Source organism: Triticum urartu, chromosome 3A (assembly GCF_056163025.1).
Source record: "Triticum urartu cultivar PI428250 chromosome 3A, HENAU_Tu73, whole genome shotgun sequence".
NCBI classification, from domain to species: Eukaryota; Viridiplantae; Streptophyta; class Magnoliopsida; order Poales; family Poaceae; genus Triticum; species Triticum urartu.
The window spans coordinates 16,117,911-16,137,373 of NC_141875.1; the positions used below are offsets into that span (position 1 = coordinate 16,117,911).

General features: G+C 44.5%; 2 protein-coding genes and 1 pseudogene across 2 annotated transcripts; 2 read left to right on the forward strand and 1 right to left on the reverse strand.

Moving 5' to 3' along the window:
• Positions 1-4,398: 4,398 nt before the first annotated feature.
• On the reverse strand, positions 4,399-5,792 carry LOC147977865 (putative L-type lectin-domain containing receptor kinase S.5; annotated as a pseudogene).
• A 98-nt stretch (positions 5,793-5,890) lies between these two features.
• Positions 5,891-8,563, forward strand: LOC147977866 (protein FAR1-RELATED SEQUENCE 5-like). Its single transcript, XM_087514574.1, has 4 exons — positions 5,891-5,953; positions 6,040-7,705; positions 7,799-8,029; positions 8,307-8,563. Exons 1-4 carry the CDS (start codon positions 5,891-5,893, stop codon positions 8,561-8,563), a joined length of 2,217 nt encoding a protein of 738 aa, XP_087370700.1.
• Positions 8,564-10,024: 1,461 nt separating this feature from the next.
• Positions 10,025-12,610, forward strand: LOC147977867 (E3 ubiquitin-protein ligase SINA-like 8). The gene is made up of 3 exons (XM_087514575.1): positions 10,025-10,174; positions 10,424-11,075; positions 12,564-12,610. The coding sequence occupies exons 1-3, from the start codon at positions 10,031-10,033 to the stop codon at positions 12,608-12,610; spliced, it is 843 nt and encodes a 280-aa protein (XP_087370701.1). The 5' UTR covers positions 10,025-10,030.
• The last annotated feature ends 6,853 nt before the right edge of the window (positions 12,611-19,463 follow it).

Below are 19,463 nucleotides of genomic sequence, written 5' to 3' on the forward strand. Positions count from 1 at the left end.
CTATCCATCTTCCGCCACAATGCGTGGGGTACATCGAATACGCCAACAACAGTTCCAGTCAAATCATTAATCCAATCAAGAAACGTAAATACCCCTTGATGATTTTTAATATTTATCATTGCATCAACCTTCCTCTATAGAATCCCGCGGCAACGCGCGGGGTATCACCTAGTATTTTTAGTGTATGGCACCGCGCGCTTCCGATAGCACAGATACTTGACACAAGTCAATTCTACAATAGGCTGTCTAAACTTATGCCCTATACAGATACTTGACACAATTGAGTGGCTAAACTTGAGTGGCCGGTAGTACAAATACTTAACACAAGTCAATTCTACAGGAGCAGAAAAACTTTATGCCCTGTTGCTTTTGACATACTAAATACTTCTACTTTCTCATGGGCATGTAAATCAAGTTATTAAGCTGGTTAAACATGCAAAGGTTGTGCCACAATTATACTATACCTGGTACACATGCTTAGCCTAAACGTTGTGACCCGGCAAAGCTGCAGGTCTAGAGGATGAATGAAGGAGGAGGAGGTTTTAGTGTGTGAGGAGAGGTAAGAGGAGATGATAAGGGTTTGCGGGGCTCCATGAACTCCGCTCCACCTAGAGCACCTTCGAGGAAACTTCCTTGCACCCATTTTTCGTCGTAATACCTCAGCCAATCCGAGCACATCACCTGACCTAATTAGGACGTGACCTTTGGCCGTCTTAATATCTTGCTGGATGAGTAGGTACTACTACTAATGAAGTCTCCACTCCGGCCGGCCGGTCTCTTGTCCGGTTTCTAAAGAAAAGACGATCTATTTCTTCAGTTCCACTCATTGGGATTTGATTGCGTTATGCTGGTTTAACTATCCCTTAAATTGTTTTTTAAGAAACTATCAATTAATAAGTTAACCCAATGACAAATTATAAATGCGGTTGATATCCATCCGGCAACTTTGAAAGTGAGACATCTTTTAATTATAAGTTATGGAGTTGTCATACAAACGATTAGGACATGTACAAATTAAGCAGGTGCATATATATACATCGGTGCTTCATAAAAAAAAGGGGTCTTATTTAGTCCACCGCTTGGCGGGATGCTTAAGAGCAACTCTAGCAGACCCCGCAAAAGACGCAAAATTATAAAATTCCGGCGAGTATGCGGGCTTGGCCCAATTTTCCGGCCAAAACAGAGCCCGCATACTCGCCCGGCCCGTACAAAAAATTTCCGCGGCCCGCAAACCGCACGCCCCGACCACTATATCTACGGTTTATTAACCTTTTCTGACCGAGAAAACTTCGGAAAAAGCAAAATTTGTCGAAAACCAAAACAACTTGACATCGATGCCATGAATTTGTCATACAAGACCATGAAAAAAAGTTAGCGCCATTTCAAGGATGGACGGCGCCTCCATGGAGGATACGATGCGCTGGACAATGCCACCGCCCAATCCAGACGAAATTTTGGACTTTTGTCCGGGATGGGTTTGGAGGTGGATAGGAGGGACCTCGGCTTCGCCTCCAGGGAGGGTAACGTCGCCGATGTCGGGCCGAACTAGCCGGCCAAAGTTTCCTTCGGTCCCCATCCTATACCACCCAAGTCCTACTTATAGTATCTTTCCTCCAGCCTATCGAAATTCGTGTTTTTATTAACCAGCAGCACATGCACTTTGTTATCTATCTGCTCCGGATCCGGGAGCGAGTCGTGAACCGAAACGTGCAGATCTGAAAGTGCCATGGGGCTCAACCCACCAAGAAGGAGGATCGAGAAGAACAACCACCGTAGATATCTAGGCACCAGATCCAACTATCCGACATGGCCAGCGACGAACACCAACACCCCGCATCGGCTGACGGCGTCCAAGCGCCGGATCCAGAGGGATCCAACCTGAACCGGGCGGTGCCCGCGACCACCCGGTCTTGCCCACCACGCAGCCACAACCTCGCCATGAGAACACATCCAAGCCGCTGTTAAGCTTTTTAATCTTGATTATGTATCTGCGTATTTGTTTTGAGTCCTACTTGTAACTTAGATGTCTAGGGAGTAGCGAGTCCGGCGAAGCTTCAACAAAGATGTGTGGAGAAGGCGAGATGCCAGACCGCCGTGAGAAGCGGGAAGATGTGATGAAGCTGGAGCGTGACCGGCTGCACGATGAGGAGGAGCTGGGTGATCCGGCAAGGTAGTTAAGCTGCGTGTGTTGGCTGGGTCATGTGTTAGTGGCTAGGATTTGTGCATGCACTAGTTAGTTAGTTAGTGGCTGCATGCATGAGTTGCATGGCCAGGTTGCGTGGGCGTTGAGAAAGGATGACGTGCATGTAGCCAGTAGGTTAGTGCGTGGAGGCCGAGTCTTGTGCATCGTGGAGAGATTCCAGGGATGCATGGTCTTATCTTGTACTGCCTACTTAAGTTAAGAAAATGAATGAGAAGAAAGAGGCTGTGAGGGCTGGGAAAAATACACAATGTAGTCTCTTGTTCCACCAAGGAGGAGAGCCTCCCGGCAAAGCACCAGCTGGTCTTCTCCTTGGTTGCGCGTGTGTGTAGAGTTTCATGTGTGTGTGTGTGTTTGTTCTTGTGCTCTTGTGAGAAGAAGAGAGAAACAACGAGAGAAAGAGAGTGGGAGCTGTGAGAGGCAGCACCAAGGTAGAAAAAGAGCGGTGTTGCGAGGAGGCGGCGCCAAAAGCCGCCGCTGCGCCGCGCAAGCCGCCGTCAGGAGTTGCCCGCACGCCTCGCTGTCGGACCCCACGCTAGCCTGACGCCTCCTCTCGATCTGGCCGTCCCATGCCAGCCGTGACGCTCGAAGGGGAGAGATGCCCCGCCGTCCTGGTTTTGCCCGACGGCGCTGCTGACGGCAGCGAGGTGGGAGAAGAGGCGGGCGAGGTTCGAGTGGCGACGGCTAGGGTTTCGCCCCGGATCGCCCACGGGGGCGACACGAGGGGGAGGGGTAGAAGGAGGGGGAGGGGGTAGCCGAGTTAGAATTGGACTCTACCTTTAGTACAAATACTTAACACAAGTTAATTCTACAAAAGCCGCAAAACTTTATGCTACTACTACTTTGTCATGGACATATAAATCAAGTTATTAAGCTGGTTAAACATGTTAAGCTCGTGCCACAATTATAGTATACCTGGTACACACGCTCAGCCCAAGCGTTGGGACCCGGCAACGCTGCAGGTCTAGTGGATAAATGAAGGAGGAGGAGGTTTCCGTGCACGAGAGGTAAGAGGAGACGATAACGGTTTACGGGGCTCCATGAACTCTGCTCCAACTAGAGCAACTTCGAGGAAACTTCCTTGCACCCATTTTTCATCGTAATACCTCAGCCAATACGAGCACATCAGCTGACCTAATTAGAGCGTGACCTTTGGTCGTCTCAATATCTTGCTGGATGAGTAGGTACAGTAATACTAATGAAGTCTCCACTCCGGCAGGCCGGTCTCTTCTCCCGTTTCTAAAGAAAAGACTATCTATTTCTTCAGTTCCACTCATTAAGCTTTGATTGCGTTGTGCTGGTTTAACTATCCCGTAAATTGTTTTTTAAGAAACTATCAATTAATAAGTTAACCCAATGACACGTTATAAACGCGTGTGATAACAATCCCGCAACTTTCAAAGTGAGACATCTTTTAACTATAAGTTAAGGAGATGTCATACAAACAATTAGGCCCAGTACAGAGCAGGTGCATGTATATACGTCGGTGCTTCATAAAAAACCGGGTCTTATTTAGCCCGTCGCTTGGCGGGGTGCTTAAAGCCGGCCATAGTGGTGGTATCTTAGCTAGTATCATACACATGTGGTAAAGAATTAAAGAAGAGAGAGAGGACTAGAGTAACATAGATAGATACCGTATCATATTAAATGATATGCTATTTTGTGTCATGCATGACAATAAATAATAATCTATGATACTACCCTATGATACTATACACTATGAAGGTAGTATCATACACTAGTATCATATGCATGATACTAATATATATATGATACTCTCCACTATGAATAGCCTAAGAAGGGCAACATGTGCTAACTTTTGCTTGGATGCCAACCGCTGCTTGTGGGGTTCCGGCTGCAACCTCCTTAGGTTTTAAAGCAGTTAAGCAGCTATACGAATCACTCTCTGTTGTAGGTATTAAAATCTTTTAGCAAATATCTTGCATTTTACATTCCCTTAGCTAGGTAGGATGGACCATAGATGGATGATATGTACTCCCTCTGTTCACAAATATAAGATGTTTTAACCTTTTGAGACATGTTTTAGAATGTTTGTTCACCCATTTTAGTCCGTATCTAGTCCATATTGAAATATCAAAATATTTTATATTTGTGAACCAAGGAAGTATAGTAGAGAAATGGATGAAAAGTACATATACACACTCTTTTCTTTAAGGAAATAGCGACATAATCTTTAACACATATGAAATGAAGGCGATGGCAATGGGTCGCTAGGTTGTTGTCGCCCCCAGGGCATCACTGCTGCTCACCGACGAGCCATCCTCCCATTGTGTGCTTGTGATCATCACTGGTTCATCAAATTCCAAGGGGATCCAGCCGCCTTCTGGCGGCCACACGAAGGTTGGTTTCTCTAGTGGCACGTGCGGCAAGGGCGTGGATTTGGCAACGATATGCACCACCTCTGCCATGCTTGGGCGGTCCGGCGGGTTGGGGTTGGTGCACGCCAACCCAAGAAGCAGCAAGCGACTAGCATCATCATCGTCAAACTCTCCAACCACCTCGTCGTCCACAGCTTCGAGCAGTCTCCCCTCCCGGTGAGCTGTCCAGACCCAGTCAGCTAGCAGTTGAAAGGACTCATGGTAGCCATTGAGTGCCCGCTTTCCGGTGACAACCTCAAGGATTAGCACCCCAAGCGCGTAAATGTCGGTCTTGCGTGTGGCCTTGCGGCTCATCGAGTACTCCGGTGCTACGAAGCCTCATGTCCCCGCGACGCCTATATCCGTGTAGGAGTTCTTGTCCAAGCAAGTGATGATGCGGGCAAGGCCGAAGTCACCGAGGCGGCCATGGAAGGAAGAGTCGAGCATGATGTTGCTCGCCTTGATATCGCGGTGGAGCACCATGTGCTCGTGCTCGTGGTGGACGTAGTGGAGCCCTGCAGCGACATCCATGATGATGTCGTAGCGGGCCATCCTAGGAGGGTGACTGACTGCTGCGGGGTTTCGCGCCTGCCAAACAGGTGCTGGTCCAGGCTGCCATTTGGCATGTACTCGTAGATGAGCAGGAGTTCACCTTTCTTATAGCACCAACCTGATATTAATTATTGCTTAGAAAAGGAAAACACCAAAATATACACGACAAATAATATGATTGAATGGTGAAGAACTTTCATACCGACGAGTGGCACGATGTTTCGGTGACGCAGACGGTTGATAACATGAACCTCTGCCAGGAAGTCGTCGTAGCAGCGGTCATCATTACGCGTGAACTTCTTCACTGCCACGTCGACATCTACGCGTGACTTCCACCGGGGAAAAAAATCTTGTACGACCGGGTCGCACGAGGCCAAACGGGAGACCACCTCGAGCGCATGACATCTGGCGTACGAATCTCAAAGCAGCGTTCGCCTGGCTTCCAGCCCAGCCCACCCCACTTCCGTTTCCCACGCCCCGTCCTTTCAGCTTCTAATCTGTTTCATCTTCCAAAACGAAAAAAACCCATCTCCGTCTCTTCCATCTCGCCGGCGACGGCGTGCCAAGATGGCGCAGCCCGACGAGGGCAAGGAGGCACTGGATCGGGAGACCACCTCTCTGCCCACGGCTACTCCAATCAGGGTAAAATAATCAGTACACATGCCACACCAAGCACAATCCCCTCTTCCTGAAGCCTATTTTGATTGATTCAATTACCTTGCAGCAATTTTCAACGACTGAGACTAATGGCCAGCCCTCGATGAGCAGCACACCGGCGGCCTCTGCTCCAGAATCCTCTCTGCCCACAGCTACTCCGACCATGGTAAGTTCAGTAACCAGTACGCATGCAACAGCTAGCACGATCCTCTCTTCCTGAAGCATCTCTTGATTGATTCAATTACCTTGCAGCAATTGCCAAGAACTGAGACTAATGGCCAGCGGAGAATGAGCAACACACCATTGAATAATCAAGACATACAAGATGCAGATAATGCTCCAAGAGTTGGGAAGTGCTTTCAGTCTGAAGAAGAGGCGTACCAATTTTACAATTCTTATGCTCAAACCAAGGGATTTAGCATTAGGAAGTGCCACTTGAAGTTTAGAGCTGATGGGACTTTAAGTTCCAGATATTTTGTTTGTAGCAAGGCAGGTGTGAAAAATGCTAATCCAACACGTGTGGCCAAGAAAGAACAAGCTATTTCGAGGACTAATTGTATGGCTCGAGTTCAATTCAGCATCAATCAAGAGGGAATTTGGACTGCTCAGAAAGTTACGCTTGACCACAATCACCAGCTTGTAAGTCCAGATAAGAGGCACATGCTTAGATCGCAGCGTCAACTCTTAGATGTTGATCGCCACATGATTAAGCAAATGAGGACATCGGGAATTAAACAAGCTGAAATATATGATTTTTGCGAGCTTTGGTATGGTAAAGATGCTATACCATTCTTGCAAATGGATTGCAACAATTATTTGCGAAGTGAGCGCTCAAAGTATTTGGAAACCAAAGATGCACAAACATTAATGGAGTATCTAAAGAACAAGCAAGCTGAGGACCCTTCGTTTTTCTATGCCATGCAGTTAGATGATGATGATGGTACAATAATGAACATTATTTGGACTGATGGACAAGCTATCATGGACTATTCTGTCTTTGGAGATGCCCTTTCCTTTGACACCACATTTTCAACAAATAAGTTTCAAATGCCATTTGCTCCGTTTATTGGTGTTAATCATCACAAGCAGACTATTCTTTTTGGTGCAGCACTACTATCTAATGAATCTGCAGATACCTTTGAGTGGGTTTTTAGAACCTTTCTACAAGCTATGTCTGGTAAGCAGCCTGAAACAATATTCACCGATCAATGTGCCGCCATTATAAATGCTATTGGAAGGGTTTTCCCAAGAACACGACATCGTCTTTGTTTATGGCATTTGTATCAAAATGCTGCAAAACATCTAAGTCAAGTAATCAGCGACAATGATAATTTTCTTAAAGAATTCAAAAGGTGTGTGTATGAAGATAGATCACTGGCACATTTTGAGAATAGATGGCATGAGCTATTGCTTAAGTATCAGATTGAGGATAATTCTTGGATAAGAAATCTGTACAAGTTGCGTGAGAAGTGGGCTACTATATATCGTCGGGATTCTTTTAGTGCATATATGACATCAACCCAAAGGAGTGAAGGAATGAACAACGTGTTCAAGAAAACTTTCCGCAAAAGGCTTTGTCTTTCTGAATTGATAGAAGCATATGATAAGTGCATTGCTCGTCTTTGCCGGAAAGAAAAATACGAAGACTACAAGTCACGCCATACCATTCCAGTACCCTGCCTACCAAACCTACCTTTGTTGAAGACTGCGGCTGAATCATATACTAGGACACTCTATTCTGAGTTTCAAGAGGAATTCAAGAAGCAGTTCAGTTTATCATGTATTTTCCTGAGCACCGATGGCACAATTAGCACTTACAAGGTGACATCTTTCGAGTACAAGAATGATGAAGCCATAGTGGCTTTCAACCCAACTACTTTGGAGATATCTTGTTCATGCAAATTGTATGGTTGTGTAGGTACGTAATACATTCTTCCGCGTTTGCCTAAAATTGTTCTAAATGTTGTATGTATATTGTGCAACCCTTCTGAAATTGCTCTAAATGTTGTAGGTATATTGTGCAAGCACGATAATAAGGTTTTCACATGCTGCAATATCATCATCCTGCCAAGTCAGTACATATCGAACAGATGGATGAAGTATGCAAAACAAGAAATTTCTACATCAAAACTGAATTGCAATGATAGCTTAGAATCCATGTTTGCACATACTTCTCGAAAGATGATTCCACTTGCATTGAAGTGCAAAACATCAAAGGAGGTTCTTACACATCTCAACAATGGTATTGATAAGTTGGCTTTGTAAGCACTAGAATTACTTAGCAATTTAAACTTGGGTGAAGATGAGGACTTTGAAAGTTCCTCCGAAATGACTGGATATGTTGCAAAAACAAAGGTGCCATTTAGAGCTCCTGAACGAATAAAAGGTTCAAAGCAAAAAAGATCAAAAGATGTGCTAGAGGGAGCAAAGAAAGGCAAAAAAAAGGTACCTTTGCTTGTTCTGTGTGAATAAGTAGCAATGTTTCATTTCTATTTCTTATATCTACATACAATTTGCAGGAAAAGGTACAAACTATCCAGCAAAGGAGTCCGTGTTTGGTCCGTCCGCAGTTGGCCCTTCGGAATATGATTTTGGTGGTACTATAAATCCATCAATATCCATGGCATTTGGAGAGTATCCATCATTTTTAGGTCAACCTATCCAAGGAGAATTCACAAGACTATTGCTTGAGGCTCATGGAGATGGCACAACACCGCCGGCCGCTCGTCAACTGGATTTCAACGGTGGTGCTAGTACATCAAGGTTTCAGCCGTGACGAGCCCGATCGTGCGTTGATGTATAATGTCTTGTTGGTTCCTCACTGCTAGTTAGCTGGGCATGTCAGCTATATGGTTTATGTATTTGGTTTAGCATAAAACTGGAGCTATCCTTTTATTTTGCTGCTATGTGTGTGTCACCTGACAATGCTGAACATCTATTATCAAACATATATTCTATTAAACTGAAGGTATCATTTTCTTCTACTGCTATGTGCTAGTGTTTCACCTGAAGCTATCATTTTCTTCTGCTGCTATGTGTGTATTTCACCTGGCAAATGGTGCTATTTACTTGCTGCAATATAAAACTGAAGCTATCATTTTCCTCTGTAGCAAACCATGAATGTTTGTTCATGCCAACAGTTGACACCGTATCAGATTATCAGGGCAAATGCAAAATGGACACCAACATATACATTGCAAATCTTGTTTTATTCATGTCAAATGGTTCTATTTACTTGCTGCAACACAAACTGAAGCTATCATTTTCTTCTGCTGTTATATGCTAGTGTTTCACCTGACAATGGTTTCTACAAAGTTTCTTTTGTCTCTGTGAACTGATCAGTTGTACAACACACACAAGGGTGCATATACTTGGTGCCTTACCAGATATTGGAAGGAAACAAGTGATCAGTATGTTCAACAGCACAAATACACTGAAAATGTCGCAACACATTATATGATGAGTGGACAAGAACAACTATACATTGCAAATTCCACAAGCTTTCATTCACACAGAAATTCGTTTACAACATAGGCCAGTCTTGTAAGAGAATAAAATTCAGACAGGAAAATACAGAATAGTTGCCTTTGTTCAGGCTTTTACAGCTCAAATCACACACAAAAATCTACAGGAACTTGTTAGTTGATGTTGTTTGCCGAGAAGCGACCAGGGTGACACAGCAGCGTCGAAACGGTTGGCCGGAGCCAAGGGGCGTATGAAGCCTGTACAATAAGCCGGCAGCGCTGCGAATGTGGCCGAGGAGCATTGCCATGGGCAGCGGCATGACAAGGGTAGATGGTGTGGCGCCGCGAGCTTGGCCGCCGGAAAACATGGTGGGTGCCGGCGGGGATGGAGAGCCACGAGCAAGTCGGCGTCGAGGAGCAGGCCGACGAGCAGCTACGACGGTGCCGCGACCTGGGCCGCCAACGAACGCGGCCGTGCCCGCGGGAATGGAGGACGTCGAGCAGGGGAGTTGGGTCCAGCGTCGAGGAGCACACCAGCGGCGATGTGGCGAGCAGCCGGAGCGAATCATGCCGGCGGCCGGAATTGGGGGCGTCGGAGGAGTTGGGCTAGGGATTTGATGCACGCTCGCCCTGGTCTTCGGTTCGGGATAAGGTGACTCTGCGCTGAGATTCGTGCTGCCAGATGTCATGCGCGCGAGGTGGTCTCCCGTTTGGCCTTGTGCGACCCGGTCGTACCAGATTTTTTTCCGTGTGGTGGGCACCTTGGAATTTTGTTGGCGATGGATGGTAGTGGCTCGAGCAAGAGGAAAGCTGAAGCACAGCAAGAGGGAGAGAGCAGTGCCAAGAGGCTGAATGGCACCGTAGGGCTGGAGTTCCTTGACTGCACTATCTGCTCTGAGCCCCTCAGGTCACCAATATTCCAGGTAAATGCACTATCTGTTGGCTCTTCTTTGAGCTTGAGCTTTTATGTCATTTGTGATAAAGATTAAGATAAAATAAGAGCTTTTGAAGCTGGACGTAGTGCTATGGCAAGGAAGTGTTTCATGTGAACCTAGGATAATACCTTAACTCAAACAATGAACTATCATGTTGTTTTATGTTTCTCAAAATTAAAATATATTTACGTTGCAAGTAATCCTCACAGGACCCAATTAATTCTTTCTGTTCCACAGTGCTCCGTGGGGCATTTCATATGCGAGGATTGCTGTGAGGATCGACTGGACAACAAGTGTAACTTATGTTTTGTAGAAACTTCATTCCAGCGCTGCTTTGGGATGGAACATGTTGTCCGGTCGGTCACAGTATCTTGCTCCAATGACAAGTATGGATGTTCGGAGAAGGTCACCTACTACAAGAAAGAAGAACACAAGAAGGCATGCCCGCGTGCTCCATGCTTCTGCCCAGAGTCTGGATGTGGCTTTGCTGGACCAACAGAAGAGCTCCTGGACCATTTGACGACCCAACACAAGTGTCCGTCAACAACCCTCCCAGACTCTGGCACTGTGTCTCTCTGCTTACAGCCAGGCTTACATGTTCTGCAATGCAGCAGGAACAACTACTTTGTCTTGCTCCGCATGACATCACAGCCTTTTGGACATGCCATCTCAGTCGTGTGCATCGAACCAAACTGGACGGAATCCAAGTTCAGATATAAAATGAGTCATGACTGCAAAACGACAGGCTATCGTGCAAGTACAAGCTCGGGCATAAGGAGCTCTTCACTCTCTGATGGGCTTCCGACACTGTATGACTTAATACTTCCCAAGGGAAAGGTTTCTGATGATGCAAATGGTATCATGCTTAAAGTCACCATTCATGGTCAAGGTCCGAGTCGTCTGACTGTATCCGATCTTCGATATTTATTCCGAATTTAAAAAAGGCTTGGCAGTCCCATCGAAGGCTACTGCACAATAGTAGATACCATAAAATAGTAGTACTTGTGTAGTTGTGTTATTACATTTCTGTGCATTACATGCTTATCGAGTCTGAAACACCAACTTTTGCAGTTACTCTATTTTGGACTATTGTACTGTTGTTGTTTCACAATAACAGTAAGCCTCTTCTTGTTTTGCAAAACAGAGTAAGTCTCTTCTCTTTCATTTTTCTGTCACTAAATGAGATTGCTTGATCACAGGTAGCGGCAGTATCTCGAGGGTTATAGATAATTTTTCCGAATCGTGTGGTGGCTGGTAATTTTCCGATTCGAAAAATGGAGCAGTACCAGTTTTTTGTGAACACCTGCTCACACAACACAATACAATTAAGCTGCAAGTTTGGTACTACTTGTAAGTCACTTGAAATTTCTTTCAGCGGTTGTCGATTTTCATAGAAACAGAAGGGGGGTACTGACCCCTAAAAAAAAATCCTTTTCTTTGGCGGGTGAAAAATAAAATCAGCCAACTTATTTATAGTTTCCCCCATTAACTTGCACTTCAACTTGAATTATGGTTTCCTGGGAATCGGAATAGATGAAAGCGGAAACCTCCCCCGCCTCCTGGGTACTGTCGGTCTTAACTGATACTAGTAGAATGCCCGTGCGTTGCTACGGGCTCCAACGTATAAATGAACCAATAAGTAATTAAGGTCATCTTTAAGATTGACGCTCATTTCTCCCTCATACGTCTGGACGTGTTCGAACATCAAACAGGCGCCCAGCAGGCTCCCCAAAATCCTGCCTTCGTCCGGACTATCCATCATGTTAGCTCCAACACACGGTCCGGACACAAAAACTCCACCCCATAATTCACTCTTTCCCATTTCTTGTTGGAGCCTCCCCTTCCCCCTCGGTTTCCTGCTGTAGCAGCGCATTTCTCGCTGGAGTCCTCTCCTTTAAAACTGAATGAGACTCACCTCACCTTCACCACGACACCCTCTCTCCTTCACGTCATACCTCCCCACGGTCTGCAAAGGAGGAGCCCCCTGTCAACCAACCCACTCTCCGCCCAAATCCCCTCTTGTTCGTGTCGATCTTCCGCCTCCATCAAGGGGAGGGGGGGGGGGGGAGCGTCCGCCGCCTGTGACATTCCCGAGCCAAGAAGCCAGATCCGATGCCCCCTAAGCCATTTCCATGTTGGAATATACGATTGAATGTTGTGCATCACCACAAAAAAATATATGATGTTTGTTGTTGGACATGCAACTGATACGTCATCGTGTCTGTCATTGACCCTTGAAGCAACCATCAAATGGATTTACCCTTCTATCCTAACAAAAAAAGTTACGACTTGATGAAAAAAATATGAACAACTCGTTCATGAAATTTTCTGCAAAGCCATCTTAGTGAAATGCATTTTGCCACATTTTCTAATGTAGGGACATTATTCCGCCCAGACAGCCAAAAGGCCAACTCCAATGCATGACCCTAAATGGGCATCCGTTTTGTGTGGATTCTGTCTGTTAGGATCGGCCAAAGGGGTGGCGTCTGGCCACGCCTAACCAAATCTGGCCGGTGTACCCAACCGGCCGACCCATCTCGTTCGGGCGTAGTGTTTTTTTTAAGAAATTTGAAATCGAAAATTAAGGCAAGCCCATAGACATGCCAGTGGCCATAGTTCTTGCCGACCAGAGTGCTAGCGGCCGACACACTTGCCAACACCCAAAAAAGGGCCATAGTTCTTGCATCACGTCCCTAGGTCATGTCGGCACACAAGCCGACATACAAAAAATGATGGCGCTCTTGGTCATAGCTCAATCATCTAGCTCGAGCATCTCCTTTTACTTCTTCTTGAACCACAACCTTTTCCTCGGGGACATCTTTGTCAAGTCCACGGTCATGATCTCCACCTCCTTCGCCGTGAAAGCGAGCACCACCTATTTTACTTTGTCTTTGCATTGTCCGCCTCAAATCTCGAGCTTCTTGGTTTGGACGTTCTCCTCAATCTCGAGCTTTTTCTATTGTATCTCAATGTAGGGTACTTGCTCCTCTTTCTCTTCGCGCTTCCTCTCCTCCCTTGCTTGCATTTGGGTCATCATGCCTTGCAAAGTTTCTTGCAAGGAAAATGCCACTGTGTCGTGCTTTTCGTCCACCTTGGAGTTGGTCTTGCCCCTCGGCCGCTTCTCCCCTTCTTCATGCTCAACCACGGTCGCCGACCCTCCATTCTTATTTTGGGTGGCGTATTGCTCCTTCTACTTGGGGCAATTGCAAATGATCGTCCAACCAATGGGTGAGGGTGAGCGGCTTGTTACCATGTTGGGCCTTGAAGGGAGGGTGGAGCAGGGGGGTGGTGGGAGGGAAGGGGGAAATGGGGAGGGCGTGCCCCGGCTGGCATACCAATGGGAGGACATGGGCGTGCGTCGTGCCCCGGCATACCAATGGGAGGACATGGGCGTGTGTCGTGCCGACTGGCATACCCTATCCGTTTGGACACAAATCCGGCTCAAATTTGGGACGTGAATGGGTTGTGGATGAACGAAAAACAGATACCTGCTCGTTTGCGTTGGGCCACGTTTTCTGTCCTGTTCGGCCTAACTAAACAAACCAACCCCAATCCCCATCCCACTCATTCTCAACCCTCACTCTTATTCCGCTCGGACAGTCGTAACTACTGCAAAAATTAAAATATTTATTAAATGTTTTTTTTTCAATCAATGCAAGATGCCGTTCCTCACCTTCATTTCGTCCGAAGAGTCAAAATTTAGGATTTAATATAGCTTTCAACAGGAATACAGCCACTTTTCTAGATGGTTAAATACATGCGTACATGTCTATTACATGTAGCATATCTGGAGTAGTAACTCACAAAATCTTACTCATGCTGAAGAGCAGAGATCGTCGAATCCTTATCATTTTCACTTATTGTTTCAACTTGGAACATGCATGCTGAATTCAGATAAGAGATAATGTCTCCATCATACAAATTTATGACAAAAAATTTGTTATGAACATGAATGATTTCTATTAAGTTAGAGAAGCAGAATATGTTTTTACAGCGCTACAAGGTTTCAGTTTAGTCGGCAAGCACATAAAACTTAAATGCCAACAGACATTCCTTTAATTAATCTGAGAGTATTTACATATATACTACAGATGTTATTAGAGAGAATTATTAATCTGATATATACTATAGATATTATTAGATATATACTACAGATATTTTTTGCGGGGGAAGCTAAAGTCTTTGTTGCCGTGTGCACCAGTCACCAATTATCTTTGCATTGGGTAGGTCTGTAAAAACACCTTTAGGGTAATTATAGCTGGTAGGGGTTGATATTGCTCTCTTTTTGAAGCTGGTTTATGAAGTAGTAATCACATGGCACTTGGTCTGGTTGACTTTATATATGTACTTGTCTTCCACCAAAGATAGACCATTCCATATCTTTTGCAGTTTGTTCCTGCATGAAACAACTATTAGGACATCCGACAGAGCGCATTAAGAACTTCAGATGTCTTTGCACTCTTCTTCACACAGAGACCCGGTACATGCTACAAAAACTCGTAATAATTGCCGAGACCAGAGTAAACGAAGCAAAACAACAACAAAGAAGCAAAGTTTAATTGATTTCCCTACCCCAAGCATTTGAGTTCATTTTGGCTTCCTCCAATATACCTCTACAAAGTTTTTGCTTATATCTTATTTTGATATAGTGCATCCTATCTCGGCAAAACGATAGTACACAACTACTGATGGAACCTAAGCCATAAAGAACAGGATAAAAAATTCTAACCTCTATAAGACCAAAAGTTATACAATTTGTCAATAAAAGGGATAAAATCCTAGAATTTGTTAATCCATACATGTTCCCAAGTTTTTCTTGAATTAGAAACATGTTTCAAGATTGGTACTGCTCCTAAGGTAAACAACATAGCTATAGGTCCATGTAAAATAATCATAAAGAGTCAAATTATATCAACGGTATAGAACAGAAAATCAAAAACTCAGTTGTCCTTGCACAGGATCTCTTGGACTGCCTCTCCTTCATATCCCCCATCAAATCAAACAAGATAGGTATGATCCGCTCTCTAGAAAGCAGGAGCCTGTAATGTTCAGTGAGACAATATTGTATGCCACTGTTTTAAGTTTCTGGAAAAATATGAAATTGAACTTTAGTCTTCGTTTCACGATTGCATAAGTATAAACTCCAGATCCAACAATATGGGAGATAGCCTTCATGTATGCATTTCATTATTCTCTTGCTTGTCTAAATGATGAGGAGTCGCAACAAATAAGACGTCAAGGAAATGCAAGCTAGCTACAGGATATGAGTCCAAAGTCCAAACCAAGCTAGCTAATTAATGGTCTTTAAAGGACTAACGGTCTTCAACAAACTAAGCTAGAAAATAATTATGCGGTTGGCATGGATCAGTAGAAGTTAAGTTACAAGTAGCAACACCACTGGAATTACAGTTCATCAGAAGCAAGTCGTGCACAAACAAACACAAGAAAGCCCATAGTTCTGAACCAAAAAGAAAGTTAATGCCAGCCAAGACCTATACGAAAAGGAGAGTCCAAAAGTTAAGTGATATTTCCAGATTAAAAGTTTGGCTTTGCTATTTTCAGTATCTACATAGAACAAAGCCTTTAACAAAAAATCATCAATGGATTTAAGCTTGTTGGAGGATCCTGGATAGTTGGCCTCACCAGAAAGAGAGGTGTTTGGTTGTGCTCAACACGGATACGATAGTAAGATAGTGAATAAATCACAATTTTATTTCAGGTATGAATTATTAGGATTTTGATGCCACATTAGAACTAACATATTTACATCTACATTTGTAACATCTAATAGCAGATTGGTCATCAAGTGGCTCATGCTGTAGGGTGTAGGCACAGACGTACAAAGATCACGACAGTGAGTAAACATACACTATGCATTTATTCAGAAAGCTATGCATCTGGACATAACAAATTGAGTATGGTGGAAAACATACCTGTATTTTCACAGCTTTCCTCAAGCCATCGGTTACTTACGGTTTAAGAGATAAAACGTTTTGAATAAATGAATCTACGAAAAAGGAAAAACTCCCAGGTTGCGACAAGTGATGCGCTGCATGTGCGCCACTTGTGGCGACCTGAAAGGTGGAGTGTTCTTTGCAACGAGTACTCCTTAATTAGTGATTCCGAGCGTATCTAGGTAATTTCAGGCAAGAATAGAAGCGGCCAATTTGCACTGGCCGTAAACATTATACGGACGGCCCACAAATTGCCCCCTCCCACTATATGTACTGGGAGGGGGCGTTTTAGGGTTTCCGTCTTGCATAGATCTTGCCCCCTCTGCCGCTCTCCTGTTTCCGTGATTTCTTTGCTCCGGCGAGCGTGTCAAGAATAAACTCTATGTGGGGATGTGCGTCGCGCGTGTGTGCGCGTTCGTCACAGTGGTGTGTGCGTGTGTGCGTGAAAGACTCGCGATCGAGTCTTAATCAGTTAGCAGCAGCGGCGGCTGGATTGGTTAGAACGCGTCGTAGAGGACGGTCTACGCAAGTGAGTCGATGGGCGCTCGTACGTGCGTGCGTACGAAACGAAAGCTTGGGCGCTGCGTCTCGTAGGCTACATAGCTGGCCACGATCAGGTGGTTGTTGTGATCTGGGGTGTAGCCAGATTTATAAGAGGAGAAAAATGGGGTGTTAGGCGCCGTGGCGTACGTTGCCAGAAACATACAAGTCCCTATTTGCTTTGGTCTTCCGGGTGCAGTGGCCGGGGTCCTCCTCCTTTTCCAAAAAAAAAATTTGCTTTCGTCTACCGCCGTTCCAGAAAACCAGTGAGAGCTAGCTAGGGTTATACCCAACAGAGTGCATCCGGCCGAATCAAACGCTTCTCATGTCGGGTGAAGGCCACAGACGTAGGGGCCTCCGCGTATCGCCACTACACATGAGCGGCCGGCACGACACGGAGGATTGCTCCAGCCGTCAAGCCGTGGCACACGGCATAGGCGCGCAACCACAGCGCCCTCTCCCGCAGTAGAAAGAACCGCGTGTGGTGTCGCTTCGACGAGCTCTACGAGCCGTTCTAGCCGGTGATGAAGAAGTTTCGTGAGGCGGAGGCCGCGCGCTTCACCGCGAAGGAGGCAGCTGGAGGCTGGCAAAGACGGTGCCACCGAGCGCTTCGAGGCGGCGAAGGTGAACTACGACCTGGCCTACACCCACTACCAATTGGCATGCGAGTTCTACCTAAGCGTGAAGCCGTGAGGCGTCACCCGCCCTCTTAAGTTTATAGTTTTGTTTGTGTGTATGTGAACTCGGGTGAGGTTCGGACTATCTATGTAGCGGGAGCTTGTTTTAAGACTATGTTTTAAATTTTGCTACCGTTTTCGGCGTCTGTTCTGCGACGGTGATAAACTGCACACAAATCGATTAACGGCGAATCGTAAATTGATTTTGCGGGTTTGGAATTTAGCACATCTTCGAGATGCTCTAAACTCGTTGGTGCACCATAACCATGGACTACTAGAATCTAGTTTTGTCCTGGGTTACAAGACTTTGCTGAGTTCAATCTGTCGTGAACTCGGCAAACTTCCATCTGCCGAGTTTGATCAAATTGAAATCGGCAGTGATAAGCAACTCGGAAGAGCTTTGGCTTTGGTAGGTTCTGATGAAAAACAACTTGGTGAACAAAAAAAAGGGGAGTGTCTATTTGACACTTGACTGTTTTTCAATTCGGCAACGTTCAAATTTCCTCACAAATGAACATATGACACCTGTATAACCACAGAACAACCCGACACCAAACAGGGACCAGCCCATGGAATTACAATGCAAAACCCTCGAACATACACAAGGTATTCAGGGTCATTATACTGTAATTACACTATAAATACCCAAGTATTTACACTGTAAATTCAGTACAATGGCCTGAAATTTACACTGTAAATACAAACCCTGGAACATACACTATTCAAAGGCATGTATTTACAGTGTTTTTCAGGGCGATTGTACTGTAATTATACTGTAAATACCCGGTATTTACACTGTAAATTCAGTAGAATGGCCCTGTAACTACACTGTAAATTCAGTACAATGGCCCTGGAATTTACACTGTAAATATAATGCAAAACCCTGCAACATACACTGTACAAATGCATGAATTTACAGTGTAAATACCCAAGGTATTCAGGGCCTTTGTATTGTAACTACACTGTAAATACCCAAGTATTTACACTGTAAATTCAGTACAATGGCCCTGTAATTACACTGTAAATACACAAGTATTTACACTGTAAATTCAGTATAATGGCCCTGTAATTACACGGTAAATACCCAAGTTTTAGCACTGTAAATTCAGTACTAAAACCCTGGAATTTAGACTGTAAAAATGCATATATCTACACTGTAAATTCAGTATAATGGCCCTGGAATTTACATTCTTAATACATGTCAAATACAGTCCAAAGACCTTGGAATTTACATTGTATAAACATAGTAAGCACCCAGCATTTACCATTCAAACTACCGATTTACAATGTAAAAACACCTCATGCCACCCAGGATTTACAGTGTCCAAAACCAGGAACTCACACTTTGCTCCTTAAAAAATGATTTGTAGTTTGGACCTTAAAAAGTTAATATTGACAGTTTTCTGCTTAGGAAATACATGCAGAGAAAAGAGCTATTACTGATAACAGTTTGCCGCTTACAAAATTAAAATTCTCTCACATTTAATCTTCAATACTGCATATGGGGAGCGTGATAGGAAGAGTGACTGAAGAGGATCTTCTATCAATGTCACAAGAAGAACTCATTCTAAATGTGAGACATGTATAAATACTAGCAAGCTGATTGCAAAAATCAATAGAGGCAAATGCTATATACAATACATTCATGCTAACAAAAATTGTTTTGTGGGAATCATTTTCATTCACAGCGCTTCTCAATTCAGACATTATCTACAAGGTAAAAATGAAATTTAAATACTGCATAGCTACAAATCTGTGAGAAGGAGAAGTTTTAAATTAAAAAGAAATCATGATACTCGCAGGTACATTCGGGAGATGGTGCTGCAAACATTACACAAGATGGAGAGGAAAACTAGTACTGAATAACCCATATCTGAACTGAGAAAAAAGAGAGAAAGTAACATCTCACTTACACTGCAGACATTGCAGGAAATGCATTATGAAGCTACAGCAAGCGAAGAAGGCACAACATAACCTAATCCCTAGGAGGCACACATGTTTGACAACATCAGTTTGGAACAGGTAGCCACATAAATAGATAAATCAAAGTCACAAATAGAATATGAACGTATTTGTACAAACCTGTTTGAAAATTAAAACGGACAC